This window comes from Pelobates fuscus, chromosome 4 (genome assembly GCF_036172605.1).
Source record: "Pelobates fuscus isolate aPelFus1 chromosome 4, aPelFus1.pri, whole genome shotgun sequence".
NCBI lineage: Eukaryota > Metazoa > Chordata > Amphibia > Anura > Pelobatidae > Pelobates > Pelobates fuscus.
The window spans coordinates 6678735-6697470 of NC_086320.1; the positions used below are offsets into that span (position 1 = coordinate 6678735).

The 18736-nt window shown below is 48.4% G+C and overlaps 1 protein-coding gene across 5 annotated transcripts in view; it reads left to right on the plus strand.

Moving 5' to 3' along the window:
• Positions 1–18736, plus strand: part of PLEC (plectin) — a 556052-nt gene that overhangs the window by 446725 nt on the left and 90591 nt on the right. For 2 of the 5 annotated variants that reach the window (XM_063450942.1, XM_063450943.1), the window contains 2 exons: positions 1510–1599; positions 11837–11872. The exons of 1 other annotated variant lie outside the window; for it this stretch is intronic. In XM_063450942.1, coding sequence (XP_063307012.1) covers positions 1510–1599; positions 11837–11872 — 126 coding nt within the window. The remainder of the gene's footprint in view (positions 1–1509; positions 1600–11836; positions 11873–18736) is intronic. 2 more of the 5 variants (XM_063450944.1, XM_063450945.1) reach the window with 1 other exon arrangement.

Genomic DNA, 18736 nt, shown 5'->3' on the forward strand with positions numbered 1-18736 from the left:
TATAGCTTTCCCCATGTACAGCCTGGGACTGACGTGGGGATATAGCGTATAGTGCTCACTGTCTATTGAAGTGCTTGTCTGCTAACAGGTTATAGTGTGCAGGATATTGAAGCTCGCACTGCAACCCTGGTTCTCTTTTCATGGGTGCGGTTGCTTCCACTAGAAGGAATCAGTACCTGCTTGGGAATCACTTGTTCTTTCTGAGGAGCAGGACATGTGCTGGGCAGAGATTCCAGGCCCCATTTACTTACTCTGGTGCAGTTATCCAATGTTACCCTGCAATGTGCCTTTTTATTATCAGCAGGGCCATAACCGCCTGCATTTTGGGTACTGCCTATCAGAGCCTTGATTCTGTCTGTGTTCCCGGCAGCGTGCCAGTCAGTAGTTGCCAGTCTGTAAGCCGGTCCTTCTAGGCTGAGTGACACATGGCGTCAGTCCCTGGATAATGGGATCTACTGAGGGTAAATCGTAGGACGTGATTATTACGGCCCATGTTTGCTAAGTGAGGCTGTTGGACATTACCTGCAGGTAAAGTTAATTCATTATGAGTGAGAGTAGGGAGGGTTTAATGCTGACTTATAACTGGACTGTAAGCTTTGGGAGCACTCTGTTACCTTCTTGTTTGTGTCCCTGTCTGGCTCCGTTTTATTGAGACACATGGGGTTAGTACACCTATCTGCTATGCAATAAGGAGATAAGAAGTGGTGCTGGGTGAGGTGACATTCCATATAAAAGGTTCAATTCTGCTCTGCCAAAGCTCACAGGGCGTTAAATGTAATAAACGTTCGTGCCAGTGCTTAACCCTTACTGAGTGGCAATGAAGGAGTTACAGCAGCAAATAATCTCATAAGCTCCATGTTGGCCTCGATGGTGGGGTCTGACCAGTATGGGGGTCCGGTGATTGTAAATATCACCAAAGATAATGTGTAGCTTTTATGGAAGTTACTGAGGGGGTAAGGGTAGGCAGGCAGGTTACTGAGGGTGCGGGTGATGCTCAGGCACTGTATTAAAATGTGGGGTATATGGGGCAGGCTGGATGGGTGATGGGTGGGTGCAAGCAATCACTGTAATGGATGTAGATTGGCAGGTAGGGTATTGATGCAGGGGTTTGGCAAACAGGGCATTGGGGGACGAGGTTACTGTCCTCACTGATGTTTTATTGTATGTCATGGTTGGAGTCCCTGCTTGAATGTTGGTGTCTGTGAGAATCCCTTGAAATGTTTAGTTAAAACTGGATTGATGAAAAGCTGCAAATCATCACGTACTAAAGTTGCTGATCCTATTGTACAGCTCTGCAGAACATGTTGGCACCTTTATTAATTATAGTCGGTCATAAAATGCTGCAACCGTCTAGTCCTATCTCAGTGGTGAACTTTGATAAGAGAACCTGTTATTACGGCATTGTTCTTGTTTATTATGGTGCGTGTTTTGGGGTGCATGGAACCCTGGGGTTTGCATAGTAGGGGTTCTTGTCTGACTGCAGAGTTAATAATCTCATATTGTTCTCAGGCCCAGCGTCATGTGAACGATTTGTATGAAGATTTGCGAGATGGACACAATCTTATCTCGCTCCTGGAGGTGTTATCCGGAGAGACCCTGGTAAGTGAGGTCTACACCGCTCCACGTAATCCTGGAGCGCAGCTTCTGCAGGGCTGAATGGCCTTTCCTTACTGTCTCACTACTAACCTCCTTCAATCTGCTCTCTCTCTCTCTCAGCTTTTGCTACCCACCTCTGTCCTCTGACCCCATGAGCCCACGGAATAACATTACTTTATAACTAACCACTAATTATTCAAATCATTTTTCACAACATTTTATGTTTTCCTTTGAAAGTTTGCCTGCTCCTTTTTTCCCACTGCTGGCTCCCGAGTCTGCTTTGTCTCCCCTAACACCCTTTATTGTCAAATAGTGGGGTACAGTGTGTATTCACTGCTATTAATGTCACTGTATCAGGGCCATACAGTGTGTATTCACAGCTATTAATGTCACTGTATCAGGGCCATACAGTGTATAGTCACAGCTATTAATGTCACTGTATCAGGGCCATACAGTGTATAGTCACAGCTATTAATGTCACTGTATCAGGGCCATACAGTGTATAGTCACAGCTATTAATGTCACTGTATCAGGGCCATACAGTGTATAGTCACAGCTATTAATGTCACTGTATCAGGGCCATACAGTGTATAGTCACAGCTATTAATGTCACTGTATCAGGGCCATACAGTGTATAGTCACAGCTATTAATGTCACTGTATCAGGGCCATACAGTGTATAGTCACAGCTATTAATGTCACTGTATCAGGGCCATACAGTGTATAGTCACAGCTATTAATGTCACTGTATCAGGGCCATACAGTGTATAGTCACAGCTATTAATGTCACAGTATCAGGGCCATACAGTGTATAGTCACAGCTATTAATGTCACTGTCCCAGGGCCATACAGTGTATAGTCACAGCTATTAATGTCACAGTATCAGGGCCATACCGTGTATAGGCACAGCTATTAATGTCACTGTATCAGGGCCATACAGTGTATAGTCACAGCTATTCATGTCACTGTCCCAGGGCCATACAGTGTATAGTCACAGCTATTCATGTCACTGTCCCAGGGCCATACAGTGTATAGTCACAGCTATTAATGTCACTGTATCAGGGCCATACAGTGTATAGTCACAGCTATTAATGTCACAGTATCAGGGCCATACAGTGTATAGGCACAGCTATTAATGTCACTGTATCAGGGCCATACAGTGTATAGTCACAGCTATTAATGTCACTGTATCAGGGCCATACAGTGTATAGTCACAGCTATTCATGTCACTGTCCCAGGGCCATACAGTGTATAGTCACAGCTATTCATGTCACTGTATCAGGGCCATACAGTGTATAGTCACAGCTATTCATGTCACTGTCCCAGGGCCATACAGTGTATAGTCACAGCTATTAATGTCACTGTATCAGGGCCATACAGTGTATAGTCACAGCTATTAATGTCACAGTATCAGGGCCATACAGTGTATAGGCACAGCTATTAATGTCACTGTATCAGGGCCATACAGTGTATAGTCACAGCTATTAATGTCACTGTATCAGGGCCATACAGTGTATAGTCACAGCTATTAATGTCACTGTATCAGGGCCATACAGTGTATAGTCACAGCTATTAATGTCACTGTATCAGGGCCATACAGTGTGTATTCACAGCTATTAATGTCACTGTATCAGGGCCATACAGTGTATAGTCACAGCTATTCATGTCACTGTCCCAGGGCCATACAGTGTATAGTCACAGCTATTAATGTCACTGTATCAGGGCCATACAGTGTATAGTCACAGCTATTAATGTCACTGTATCAGGGCCATACAGTGTATAGTCACAGCTATTAATGTCACTGTATCAGGGCCATACAGTGTATAGTCACAGCTATTAATGTCACTGTATCAGGGCCATACAGTGTATAGTCACAGCTATTAATGTCACAGTATCAGGGCCATACAGTGTATAGGCACAGCTATTAATGTCACTGTATCAGGGCCATACAGTGTATAGTCACAGCTATTAATGTCACTGTATCAGGGCCATACAGTGTATAGTCACAGCTATTAATGTCACTGTATCAGGGCCATACAGTGTATAGTCACAGCTATTAATGTCACTGTATCAGGGCCATACAGTGTATAGTCACAGCTATTAATGTCACAGTATCAGGGCCATACAGTGTATAGGCACAGCTATTAATGTCACTGTATCAGGGCCATACAGTGTATAGTCACAGCTATTAATGTCACTGTATCAGGGCCATACAGTGTATAGTCACAGCTATTAATGTCACTGTATCAGGGCCATACAGTGTATAGTCACAGCTATTAATGTCACTGTATCAGGGCCATACAGTGTATAGTCACAGCTATTAATGTCACAGTATCAGGGCCATACAGTGTATAGGCACAGCTATTAATGTCACTGTATCAGGGCCATACAGTGTATAGGCACAGCTATTAATGTCACTGTATCAGGGCCATACAGTGTATAGTCACAGCTATTAATGTCACTGTATCAGGGCCATACAGTGTATAGTCACAGCTATTAATGTCACTGTATCAGGGCCATACAGTGTATAGTCACAGCTATTAATGTCACTGTATCAGGGCCATACAGTGTATAGTCACAGCTATTAATGTCACTGTATCAGGGCCATACAGTGTATAGTCACAGCTATTAATGTCACTGTATCAGGGCCATACAGTGTATAGTCACAGCTATTAATGTCACTGTATCAGGGCCATACAGTGTATAGTCACAGCTATTAATGTCACTGTATCAGGGCCATACAGTGTATAGTCACTGCTATTAATGTCACTGTATCAGGGCCATACCGTGTATAGGCACAGCTATTAATGTCACTGTATCAGGGCCATACAGTGTATAGTCACAGCTATTAATGTCACTGTATCAGGGCCATACAGTGTATAGTCACAGCTATTAATGTCACTGTATCAGGGCCATACAGTGTATAGTCACAGCTATTAATGTCCCTGTATCAGGGCCATACAGTGTATAGTCACTGCTATTAATGTCACTGTATCAGGGCCATACAGTGTATAGTCACAGCTATTAATGTCACAGTATCAGGGCCATACAGTGTATAGTCACAGCTATTAATGTCACTGTATCAGGGCCATACAGTGCATAGTCACAGCTATTAATGTCACTGTATCAGGGCCATACAGTGCATAGTCACAGCTATTAATGTCACAGTATCAGGGCCATACAGTGTATAGTCACAGCTATTAATGTCACTGTATCAGGGCCATACAGTGTATAGTCACAGCTATTAATGTCACTGTATCAGGGCCATACAGTGTATAGTCACAGCTATTAATGTCACAGTATCAGGGCCATACAGTGTATAGTCACAGCGGTCAATCCGCGGCCATATACATTGTACAGCGCTACGGAGTCTGATGGCGCTATATAAATAATAACATAATAATATATCTAAGTCTCGGCACTGGGAGTGGGATCTGAACACAATTAGGAAATATGACCTTTCTATTCACTTAAAAGGATCTGACCTCTTAGGCAACGCTCTGTAAATAATCTAGGCAGTCCCATAAATACCTGACCCTAGTCTTCATGGATTCTTATCATCTGTTAAACCTATTCAGATCTTATCTTCCTGCCATAAACATGTTTTCCTGTTGGTTTGGAGGTACCGGCTTAGAGTACACGTATTGTATAATGTATAAATCAGGACGGATATGTCACAAACCTGTAATTTGTATTGACATTTTAAACTCCCATCACTGCATTCCAGCTGCCTATACATTCAAGAAGGAATACGTTAATATCTGATAAATAAATTATATAATATTCTACTCTGATATAATAGTTAACATTACACTAACACTTTATTATTTATGTGCATCACGTGACTTTTAGTTGAGTAGATCTGGAGAGCTGTGTTCTGATTTGTCGCTCTGTATTTAGGGGGGCTACATCAGCGACGCTGTATTTTAGGGGGTTACATCAGGGACGCTGTATTTTGGGGGGGGGTTACAGTATGGACACTGTGTATTTAGGGGGGTTACAGCAGGGACGCTCTGTATTTTAGGGGGTTACAGCGCTCTGTATTTAAGGGGGTTACAGCGCTCTGTATTTAGGGGGGTTACAGCGCTCTGTATTTAGGGGGTTACAGCGCTCTGTATTTAGGGGGGTTACAGCGCTTTGTATTTAGGGGGGTTGCAGCGCTCTGTATTTAGGGGGTTATTTAGGACGCTCTGTATTTAGGGGGGTTACTGCAGGGACGCTCTGTATTTAGGGGGGTTAATGCAGGGACGCTCTGTATTAAGGGGGGTTAATGCAGGGACGCTCTGTATTAAGGGGGGTTACTGCAGGGACGCTCTGTATTAAGGGGGGTTACTGCAGGGACGCTCTGTATTTAGGGGGGTTACTGCAGGGACGCCCTGTATTTAGGGGGGTTACAGCAGGGACGCTCTGTATTTAGGGGGGTTACAGCAGGGACACTGTATTTTGTGGGTTACAGCAGGGGCACTCTGTATTTAGGGGGGTTACAGCGCTCTGTATTTAGGGGGTTACAGCGCTCTGTATTTAGGGGGGTTACAGCGCACTGTATTTAGGGGGGTTACAGCGCACTGTAATTAGGGGGGGTTACAGCGCACTGTAATTAGGGGGGGTTACAGCGCACTGTAATTAGGGGGGGTTACAGCGCTCTGTAATTAGGGGGGTTTACAGCGCTCTGTAATTAGGGGGGTTTACAGCGCTCTGTAATTAGGGGGGTTTACAGCGCTCTGTAATTAGGGGGGTTTACAGCGCTCTGTAATTAGGGGTCTTACAGCGCTCTGTAATTAGGGGGGTTACAGCGCTCTGTATTTAGGGGGGGTTACAGCGCTCTGTATTTAGGGGGGGTTACAGCGCTCTGTATTTAGGGGGGTTACAGCGCTCTTTATTTAGGGGGGGTTACAGCGCTCTGTATTTGGGGGCTTACAGCGCTCTGTATTTAGGGGGGTTATAGCCGGGGTTACAGCACTCTGTATTTAGGGGGGTTACAGCGCTCTGTATTTAGGGGGGTTACAGTGCTCTGTATTTAGGGGGGTTATAGCCGGGTGCTCTGTATTTAGGGGGGTTACAGCACTCTGTATTAAGGGGGGTTACAGCGCTCTGTATTTAGGGGGGTTACAGCGCTCTGTATGTAGGGGGGTTACAGTGCTCTGTATTTAGGGGGGTTACAGCCGGGCGCTCTGTATTTAGGGGGGTTACAGCAGGGACGCTCTGTATTTCGGGGGTTACGGCAGGGACGTTCGGTTTTTAGGGGGGTTACAGCAGAGACGTTCTGTATTTAGGGGGGTTACAGCGCTCTGTATTTAGGGGGGTTGCAGCGCTCTGTATTTAGGGGGTTACTGCAGGGACGCTCTGTATTTAGGAGGGTTACTGCAGGGACACTCTGTATTTAGGGGAATTACTGCAGGAACGCTCTGTATTTAGGGGAGTTACTGCAGGAACGCTCTGTATTTAGGGGGGTTACTGCAGGGACGCTCTGTATTTAGGGGGGTTACTGCAGGGATGCTCTGTATTTAGGGGGGTTACTGCAGGGATGCTCTGTATTTAGGGGGGTTACTGCAGGGATGCTCTGTATTTAAGGGGGTTACAGCGCTCTTTATTTAGGGGGGTTACAGCAGGGTCGCTCTGTATTTAGGGGGTTACAGCAGGGTCGCTCTGTATTTAGGGGGTTACAGCAGGGACACTGTATTTAGGGGGTTACAGCGCTCGGTATTTCGGGGGGTTACAGCGCTCGGTATTTCGGGGGGTTACAGCGCTCGGTATTTAGGGAGGTTACAGCGCTCTGTATTTCGGGGGGGTTACAGCAGGGATGCTCTGTATTTACGGGGGTTACAGCAGGGATGCTCTGTATTTAGGGGGTTACAGCAGGGACACTGTATTTAGGGGGTTACAGCAGGGACGCTCTGTATTTCGGGGGGTTACAGCGCTCGGTATTTAGGGAGGTTACAGCGCTCTGTATTTCGGGGGGGTTACAGCAGGGATGCTCTGTATTTACGGGGGTTACAGCAGGGTCGCTCTGTATTTAGGGGGTTACAGCAGGGACACTGTATTTAGGGGGTTACAGCAGGGATGCTCTGTATTTCGGGGAGGTTACAGCGCTCGGTATTTCGGGGGGTTACAGCGCTCGGTATTTAGGGGGGGTTACAGCAGGGATGCTCTGTATTTCGGGGAGGTTACAGCGCTCGGTATTTAGGGGGGTTACAGCAGGGATGCTCTGTATTTAGGGGGGGTTACAGCAGGGATGCTCTGTATTTACGGGGGTTATAGTGTATTTAACAGGCTTTTTCAGACCCTGTCTAATAGGAAAAGTGCAAAATTCTGTCCTCTGTGACATGGAAAAGATTAAACCAGACAAGAATACCTGAATCAGAACAAATAGCTCATCTTTCAGCTTACTGATACCGACGGACAATTTGAAAGTAGATAATTATTCCCAAATTTACCAGAAAGCAAAGAAAGGACATTGGGGGATAAAAAGCAGGAAATGTGAGGAATTGAAGGCATTGCTCAGCCGCCTCTGTGGGAACCAGCGGGTGCATTGTACGGGCCAGGAAAGAGGTGGATTGTGTCCTGTTGATGAAAGGAAATGAATCTGCAGGTTGTCATTCCTTTGACTGTACCTTTTACATGGCCTGTGACCCGGGCTGTTCCTTATTTTCATAATTCGTGAATGCCCAGTGGGATCTTTTAGAAAGGGGCGTGCATATTTCCAGTTGCATTGCTTTTGTCTACGTCAGGAACCAGATCCCATGCTCATTGTTTCTGGCTCAGAATCAGGAACGCTAAAATCTCCCGAACGGAGTTAGTGAATCTGTGCGCCTCTTGCTGCAGGATCCATGAGTCCAAATCACTGAGCGTGTTTGACCGGTGTGGCGAAACCGACCTCGCCACGTGTCCTTGGAGGGGGCTGATTGCCCGCCTCTTGCCTTTGGACTATGGACCAGACTTTATGGGAATGTGATACCCCAGATAGCCATACCATGGAGCCTATTCATATAATGAAAGACTATGGGAAAGACTTTAGCTCCATGGCAATTGTACTGTGTGAGTAGGATCTGCGCGCTATTCGGTAGTTTTGTGCGTGCAGATCCCAGCTATCTGGGGATAGGTGAAATGTCTGTGTGTTATGTGTAAATGTGACTTTATGTATTTTAAAGTGTTTTATGTTGTTTTGCAACCATGTGGTTAATGGAGTCTGCCTTTAGTCCTGGGTAATTGGATTACTTCTCCAATTAACTCCAGGGCAGAAGGGAGGAAACCAGGGTGCATTGTGGCGATGCGCATGTATCTATTGGGAGAGCAGCCCCTGGATGAGTGGGTGACAAGACTAGAGACCCTGGTATGGCGAGAGATCTGGCTAGACAACGCATACCAGGCCCTCTGGTGGCATACCATTCGACTTACCCCCTGGACGGCCGAGCACGACTTACCGGAGGGGGATGATTATGATGGCCCGGGATTATTATGGGATGCCTTGGAGGACGACATTGATCTTGGCAGCACGGAGGGGTCTAGGTTTTGGGACATCTACGACTACCGGATGGGCATGTATGTCTGGGCTGACGAATGCGAGGTGAGCAAAGACATGACCCACCTGGTAACAAGGGAGTGGGAGCTGGAGCAGGACTACCAACACCTGCTCAGCTTCGTGCAGCTCCAACCTACCCGACAAGCAGAACCAGACCTCATAGACTGGTCCTGGAGAGACCCACAGATGGCAGGTAGAGATGGGATCGAGGTCTCTCTACTGGCCCTACAGGGATGCTGGGCAGTCGGCCCAGATCCCCAGCAGCAGGTTACAGTTCAGAGAGAGGAGCTTGTTACACCCTCTCTCCAGCGGCAGCCTAACCCACCAAGGGGAGACCGTAAGCCCCACACCAGCGCAGATGGGACCGTGGTCTCTGCGCCCAAGTTACAGGGAGCTGAAGGAGCCGTCCTCCCTCCCCAGCAGCAGTGTGATTTGTTGGGAATTGGGAGCCCGGTCTCCATTCCCCAGCGGCAGAGTATCCAGCAGGGAATAGAGAGCCCATCCCCCTTTCCCCCACAGCAGGACTCTGTGCTGGGAGGAGAGACAGTCGGTCTCCCTCCGCAGAGACGGGAAGTATGCATGGGAGAGGAGATTGTTACCACCTCTCCCCAGCGGCGGATCATTAATGTACAGGGAATAGAGAGCCCAGTCTCCATTCCCCAGCGGCAGAGTGTTCTAATGGGAGAGGAGCTGGTTACCACCTCTCCCCAGCGGCAGCTTAATGTACCAGGGGGATACTGTAAGCCCCACACCTGTGCAGATGGGACCGTGGTCTCTGCACTTCCAGCACAGGGGGTAGGGACGGTCGGTCCTGCCCCCCCACAACAGGGCTGTTTAGCCAAAGGGGAGACAGTCTGTCTCCAGCAGCAGAGCTGTGTAACTAAAGGGGAGACAGTCTGTCTCCAGCAGCAGAGCTGTGTAACTCAAGGGGAGACAGTCGGTCTCCAGCAGCAGAGCGGTGTAACTCAAGGGGAGACAGTCGGTCTCCAGCAGCAGAGCGGTGTATTTAAAGGGGAGACAGTCGGTCTCCAGCAACCAGGCTCCAACCAGACTACTCCCGTGGTAGTGCTGGCAACAGGACAGAGTACCGCTGGTCTCTGCCCCCTCAGCAACCTACCAAGGCAGCCTACCAGTCCCCCACACAGCCGTGGTGAGGCACCTGAACCTGGACAAGATTTTCCCTCACCCAGGTGTAGTAACTGTTTATTGTGGGTGGGCTGCTCTGCTGTTTCTGTCTTGTGGGTGGGCTGCTGGACTAACAAGGGCACTGACCGGCAGGAGGTCAAGTACCCTGTTAGTCTGGGGGGTAAAGGGGAGAAGTGTGGCGAAACCGACCTCGCCACGTGTCCTTGGAGGGGGCTGATTGCCCGCCTCTTGCCTTTGGACTATGGACCAGACTTTATGGGAATGTGATACCCCAGATAGCCATACCATGGAGCCTATTCATATAATGAAAGACTATGGGAAAGACTTTAGCTCCATGGCAATTGTACTGTGTGAGTAGGATCTGCGCGCTATTCGGTAGTTTTGTGCGTGCAGATCCCAGCTATCTGGGGATAGGTGAAATGTCTGTGTGTTATGTGTAAATGTGACTTTATGTATTTTAAAGTGTTTTATGTTGTTTTGCAACCATGTGGTTAATGGAGTCTGCCTTTAGTCCTGGGTAATTGGATTACTTCTCCAATTAACTCCAGGGCAGAAGGGAGGAAACCAGGGTGCATTGTGGGGATGTTTTTCTGCCAGCCAGAAAGGAACAAAAGATACTTTTAGTAACTTTTGAACCCCTGGTCGGATTCATGCCATTTTTTAATATGTTGTTCCCCTGAATGGATTGATTGTGGATATGTATTTTTAGGTGAATGTGATGTATGGTTTTAAAGTTATGAAAGTTGTGTAAAAGTATATTTTACTCTGTATGCATAATGGGATTATGTGTCACACTAAGGGGAGGGGATGTGTGGGAGGTAACATCTATGTCATGGGTTCTTTTATGCCTCCCCCTGGGTGTGGCCTGTATGTGTGAGTTGGAAATAAAAGCCAGACTGGGTGTCCCAGTCTAGAGTTCTTGCTTAACCCTCAAAGCGATGTGTCGTCTCGGTCTTTGGGGGAATGGGATTGTATGCTGACTGCCAAGAGTGTAAGCCGATGTCTGCTTTTCTTGTTCAGCTGTTCCAGTGTTCGTGTGGTTCCAGTCGGGAGAATGGTGTTTGCAGTAGCTGTCTGTGCATCTGAAAAGGGGATTATCGCCTAAACTGGGTTTTATCCTCTTGTAAGTGAAACGGTCCGTTACAACCGGTACATGTGGCTTGTAAAATCATTGAAGGCAGCTGAATAGAATGGACACTCACCTCGCACAGACTGGCATGTAGGCATCACTCGGTACTATAGCGGACAGGCGAAATGTGACATATTGGCTGGTACATAATGGGCCATCTCCCAGCCCTCTAGGTCTACAACTAGAACTCTTATCATTCTGTCAGCCATAAGTTTGGGTTCGAGGGATGGTCAGAAATTTAGTTTTTGGGGTGCGATATGTTGACCACCTGCTTTAGGCTGTGTAATATAATCACCCCGCATTTCTCTCTATTTTTTGTGTCTGTTCTTAACCTATTAACGCTTATTTTACTAGTTCTATTCCTTTCTTTTTTAATACCTGTTTGCTATACTGCCCTGACCTTTACCCTGTCCCTTTACCCTTCTTGCACTGCCTCTTGCTGGGTAGCCGAGGGAGCGTGACGTTATCAGGAACTTGCGGTTGGTGAGTGCCAGAGGGCCTCTGTGTTTGCAATATGCACGTTCTTATCGCTGCATGCTGCCCTGCTATTGGCTGGTGACCAGTGTGATGTCACTTTCTACATCAGGTACCAAGTGTTCTCCCCAGTGCTGACAGTGTGCTCACATGGCAGTGCCTGCTTGTTTGATGGGGTATGACCGCATCAAATCAAATGTTCATATTCATAAAATCCTACCTTGTAATATTGATTCATTTATGGGGAGGCCTGCCATTAACTCACAGTATCATGAATGTCAACGATTGGAGTCCCAAAAAAATCTTCTAGCATTTCTGGGGTTAATTCTGCAAAGGTTAGTAATTCTTGCATCAGTCGTGTTACCAAAATAGTTAACCCCAATCCGTGTACTCTAACAGCCCCACCCATTACTTTTGCTGTACTCTCAGATAGTCCTCTCCTATTCTCAAACAGTCCCCTTCCAGTGTATTCTCAAATACTCCCCTCCCCTTCCAGTGTATTCTCAAATACTCCCCTCCCCTTCCAGTGTATTCTCAAACACTCCCCTCCCCTTCCAGTGTATTCTCAAACAGTCCCCTCCCCTTCCAGTGTATTCTCAAACAGTCCCCTCCCCTTCCAGTGTATTCTCAAACAGTCCCCTCCCCTTCCAGTGTATTCTCAAATACTCCCCTCCCCTTCCAGTGTATTCTCAAATACTCCCCTCCCCTTCCAGTGTATTCTCAAACAGTCCCCTCCCCTTCCAGTGTATTCTCAAACAGTCCCCTCCCCTTCCAGTGTATTCTCAAACAGTCCCCTCCCCTTCCAGTGTATTCTCAAACAGTCCCCTCCCCTTCCAGTGTATTCTCAAACAGTCCCCTCCCCTTCCAGTGTATTCTCAAACAGTCCCCTCCCCTTCCAGTGTATTCTCAAACAGTCCCCTCCCCTTCCAGTGTATTCTCAAACAGTCCCCTCCCCTTCCAGTGTATTCTCAAACAGTCCCCTCCCCTTCCAGTGTATTCTCAAACAGTCCCCTCCCCTTCCAGTGTATTCTCAAACAGTCCCCTCCCCTTCCAGTGTATTCTCAAACAGTCCCCTCCCCTTCCAGTGTATTCTCAAACAGTCCCCTCCCCTTCCAGTGTATTCTCAAACAGTCCCCTCCCCTTCCAGTGTATTCTCAAACAGTCCCCTCCCCTTCCAGTGTATTCTCAAACAGTCCTCTCCCCTTCCAGTGTATTCTCAAATAGTCCCATCCCCTTCCAGTGTATTCTCAAATAGTCTCCTCCCCTTCCAGTGTATTCTAAAATAGTCTCCTCCCCTTCCAGTGTATTCTCAAACAGTCCCCTCCCCTTCCAGTGTATTCTCAAACGGTTCCCTTCCAGTGTATTCTCAAACGGTTCCCTTCCAGTGTATTCTCAAACGGTTCCCTTCCAGTGTATTCTCAAACGGTTCCCTTCCAGTGTATTCTCAAACGGTTCCCTTCCAGTGTATTCTCAAACGGTTCCCTTCCAGTGTATTCTCAAACGGTTCCCTTCCAGTGTATTCTCAAACGGTGACCTTCCAGTATATTCTCAAACAGTCCCCTCCCCTTACAGTGTATTCTCAAACGGTCCCCGTACAGTGTATTCTCTTAGTTGCCGTCCTGCCCCCATCACCCCATCAGTGTACTCTCAGCACCCCCATCCAGCACAAACAGTGTATTCTCAGGATCCCCCCACTCCAGCAATCAGTATAGTTTCAGGATCCCCCCACTCCAGCAATCAGTGTATTCTCAGGATCCCCCCAACTCCAGCAATCAGTGTATTCTCAGGATCCCCCCACTCCAGCAATCGGTATAGTCTCAGGATCCCCCCACTCCAGCAATCAGTGTATTCTCAGGATCCCTCCACTCCAGCAATCAGTGGAGTCTCGGGAACCCCCCACTCCAGCAATCAGTATAGTCTCAGGATCCCCCCACTCCAGCAATCAGTATAGTATCAGGACCCCCCCCCACTCCAGCAATCAGTATAGTCTCAGGATCCCCCCACTCCAGCAATCAGTGTATTCTCAGGATCCCCCCACTCCAGCAATCAGTATAGTCTCAGGATCCCCCCACTCCAGCAATCAGTGTGTTCTCAGGATCCCCCCACTCCAGCAATCAGTGTATTCTCAGGATCCCCCCACTCCAGCAATCAGTGTATTCTCAGGATCCCCCCACTCCAGCAATCAGTGTATTCTCAGGATCCCCCCACTCCAGCAATCAGTGTATTCTCAGGATCCCCCCACTCCAGCAATCAGTGTATTCTCAGGATCCCCCCACTCCAGCAATCAGTGTATTCAGGATCCCCCACTCCAGCAATCAGTGTGTTCTCAGGATCCCCCCACTCCAGCAATCAGTGTGTTCTCAGGATCCCCCCACTCCAGCAATCAGTGTATTCAGGATCCCCCACTCCAGCAATCGGTGTGTTCTCAGGATCCCCCCACTCCAGCAATCAGTGTATTCAGGATCCCCCACTCCAGCAATCAGTGTATTCTCAGGATCCCCCCACTCCAGCAATCAGTGTATTCTCAGGATCCCCCACTCCAGCAATCAGTGTGTTCTCAGGATCCCCCCACTCCAGCAATCAGTGTATTCAGGATCCCCCACTCCAGCAATCAGTGTATTCTCAGGATCCCCCCACTCCAGCAATCAGTGTATTCTCAGGATCCCCCCACTCCAGCAATCAGTATAGTCTCAGGATCCCCCCACTCCAGCAATCAGTGTGTTCTCAGGATCCCCCCACTCCAGCAATCAGTGTATTCTCAGGATCCCCCCACTCCAGCAATCAGTGTATTCTCAGGATCCCCCCACTGCAGCAATCAGTGTGTTCTCAGGATCCCCCCACTGCAGCAATCAGTGTATTCTCAGGATCCCCCCACTCCAGCAATCAGTGTATTCTCAGGATCCCCCCACTCCAGCAATCAGTGTGTTCTCAGGATCCCCCCACTCCAGCAATCAGTGTGTTCTCAGGATCCCCCCACTCCAGCAATCAGTGTGTTCTCAGGATCCCCCCACTCCAGCAATCAGTGTGTTCTCAGGATCCCCCCACTCCAGCAATCAGTGTGTTCTCAGGATCCTACCCCCCCACTCTCTTTGGATGCTCTTCTCTTTAATATCTTGTCACATTGTCATTGTATTTTTAGATGCCCTATACACTATCCATATATTCTCCTTGAGCTCCCCGATATCAGTTTGGTCCCAGTCCTCGAATTTTCCCTGTATCTATTCATTGTCAGACATCTCGCCTGTCTGTATATTCTCCGATGGCGATTCCCCCTGAGTGAGTGTAGTGGCAGAGGGTTAATTTTGATGCCGTTACCCCTATGTTGGTTTGTTCCCATATGAGAGAACCAGTGTATTTTGGAGGGCTGTTTCTTTGAGCATAGTTTAAGAATGGCCATATCAATGCTAATCGCACGCCATTAGCACTGACCACGGAGTGACATCACGCTGAAGCCAGCCAATCACACAGCTTCTAAACTCTACCATCGATCTGGATTGACGGTGAGTGTGCCTGCTGTTTGCCATCACGCATGGCTAACCGAAAATACTGGGGACAAGCTTTCTAAACACAAGTGGCTACGGGGACAACAGGAGAGGCCCATATAGCAATTCACTTGTCTCCTGCGCACAATAGGGCTGCACAAGCTGTGCACCAAATAACATCTTGATCCAGATCTCAGGTTCTGCTCACCCCTCAATACATGGAGGCATATACATGTCTCCCCCACATTCTTGATCTTCTCTGTATGCCTCCTAGGAGTCCACAAATCGCTTCCCATTTCATAGTGTAGTTAATGGCACCCCCTGGTGGTCAGAGTCAAGCACCTCATGTGATATGTCTGGTAGCTGTATACCCCTAGGATTTCCATGTAAAAGCCCAAACTCTGACCCCATGTGATTGCTTTCCGTGGGAGTGCTCTGTGTCGTGTGGACATATTGTGCTTTCACACATGGCGTGCATGCCAGGCTGGGCCAGCAGGCTTCTAATCTAGCACACTATAATGGTAAAGTCATATATTATTAAACAGAGCCAACCCCACCAATAATCCTTGAGCAATTCTTCATTTATAAAATGTTTAACCTGTTCCCTACCAAACCTGTTTATACCTGTATACATTTGTATCTTTGCAGGATGAAACATAGTCTACAAATCCCAGTTTACTTTACATTTTACGCCCCTGCTCCTTTTTTACATTGCAGAGAAGCCATTTTTAGACAGCTATGTTCTCACAAATGCCACCAGTTTTACTGCAAACACCCACAATCTGAGTATTAGACTCACCTACTGTACACACAACATGCCTGAAATATTCCAAGATAAGGGATATCATATTCCCAAAATGTTTTATCCTCCCAATATTAAAAGAATAGTAAATGACAATCAAATGGCTTGAAAAATATATATTTTTGGAAACTTACAAAATCATAACTTTATTGTTAAGTTTTTTTTTCCTAATTTTTTTTTTTTTTTTTCTGGGAAGAAAAACAGGAAAATATATATATATAAGTTTTTGGGTTTTTTTTGCATACATGCATGGAACTGTGTCATGTGACTGGCTGCCGTGTGGTAAGGACTCAGGGCTGACTGCCGTGTGATATGGATCTGTGGCTGGCTGCAGTGTGACATGGATCTGTGGCTGGCTGCCGTGTGATATGGATCTGTGGCTGGCTGCCGTGTGATATGGATCTGTGGCTGGCTGCAGTGTGACATGGATCTGTGGCTGGCTGCCGTGTGATATGGATCTGTGGCTGACTGCCGTGTGATATGGATCTGTGGCTGGCTGCCGTGTGATATGGATCTGTGGCTGGCTGCAGTGTGACATGGATCTGTGGCTGGCTGCCGTGTGATATGGATCTGTGGCTGGCTGCCGTGTGATATGGATCTGTGGCTGGCTGCAGTGTGACATGGATCTGTGGCTGGCTGCCGTGTGATATGGATCTGTGGCTGACTACCGTGTGATATGGATCTGTGGCTGGCTGCCGTGTGATATGGATCTGTGGCTGGCTGCAGTGTGACATGGATCTGTGGCTGGCTGCCGTGTGATATGGATCTGTGGCTCGCTGCCGTGTGATATGGATCTGTGGCTGGCTGCAGTGTGACATGGATCTGTGGCTGGCTGCCGTGTGATATGGATCTGTGGCTGGCTGCCGTGTGATATGGATCTGTGGCTGGCTGCAGTGTGACATGGATCTGTGGCTGGCTGCCGTGTGATATGGATCTGTGGCTCGCTGCCGTGTGATATGGATCTGTGGCTGGCTGCCGTGTGATATGGATCTGTGGCTGGCTGCAGTGTGACATGGATCTGTGGCTGGCTGCCGTGTGATATGGATCTGTGGCTGACTGCCGTGTGATATGGATCTGTGGCTGGCTGCCGTGTGATATGGATCTGTGGCTGGCTGCAGTGTGACATGGATCTGTGGCTGGCTGCCGTGTGATATGGATCTGTGGCTCGCTGCCGTGTGATATGGATCTGTGGCTGGCTGCAGTGTGACATGGATCTGTGGCTGGCTGCCGTGTGATATGGATCTGTGGCTGGCTGCCGTGTGATATGGATCTGTGGCTGGCTGCAGTGTGACATGGATCTGTGGCTGGCTGCAGTGTGATATGGATCTGTGGCTGGCTGCCGTGTGATATGGAGTTATGGCTGACTGCAGTGTGACGTGGATCTGTGGCTGGCTGCAGTGTGACATGGATCTGTGACTGGCTGCCGTGTGATATGAATCTGTGGCTGGCTGCAGTGTGACATGGATCTGTGGCTGGCTGCCGTGTGATATGGATCTGTGGCTGGCTGCCGTGTGATATGGATCTGTGGCTGGCTGCAGTGTGACATGGATCTGTGGCTGGCTGCAGTGTGATATGGATCTGTGGCTGGCTGCCGTGTGATATGGAGTTATGGCTGACTGCAGTGTGACGTGGATCTGTGGCTGGCTGCAGTGTGACATGGATCTGTGACTGGCTGCCGTGTGATATGGATCTGTGGCTGGCTGCAGTGTGACATGGATCTGTGGCTGGCTGCCGTGTGATATGGAGTTATGGCTGACTGCAGTGTGACGTGGATCTGTGGCTGGCTGCAGTGTGACATGGATCTGTGGCTGGCTGCAGTGTGACATGGATCTGTGGCTGGCTGCAGTGTGACATGGATCTGTGGCTGGCTGCCGTGTGATATGGATCTGTGGCTGGCTGCAGTGTGACATGGATCTGTGGCTGGCTGCCGTGTGATATGGAGTTATGGCTGACTGCAGTGTGACGTGGATCTGTGGCTGGCTGCAGTGTGACATGGATCTGTGGCTGGCTGCAGTGTGACATGGATCTGTGGCTGGCTGCAGTGTGACATGGATCTGTGGCTGGCTGCAGTGTGACATGGATCTGTGGCTGGCTGCAGTGTGACATGGATCTATGACTGACTGCCGTGTGACATGGACTTATGGCTGACTGCCGTGTGATATGGACTCAGGGCTGACTGCAGTGTGACATGGATCTGTGGCTGGCTGCAGTGTGACATGGATCTGTGGCTGACTGCAGTGTGACATGGATCTGTGGCTGACTGCAGTGTGACATGGATCTGTGGCTGACTGCAGTGTGACATGGATCTGTGGCTGGCTGCAGTGTGACATGGATCTGTGGCTGGCTGCCGTGTGATATGGATCTGTGGCTGGCTGCCGTGTGACATGGATCTGTGGCTGGCTGCAGTGTGATATGGATCTGTGGCTGGCTGCCGTGTGATATGGATCTGTGGCTGGCTGCCGTGTGATATGGATCTGTGGCTGGCTGCAGTGTGACATGGATCTGTGGCTGGCTGCCGTGTGATATGGATCTGTGGCTGGCTGCCGTGTGATATGGATCTGTGGCTGGCTGCAGTGTGACATGGATCTG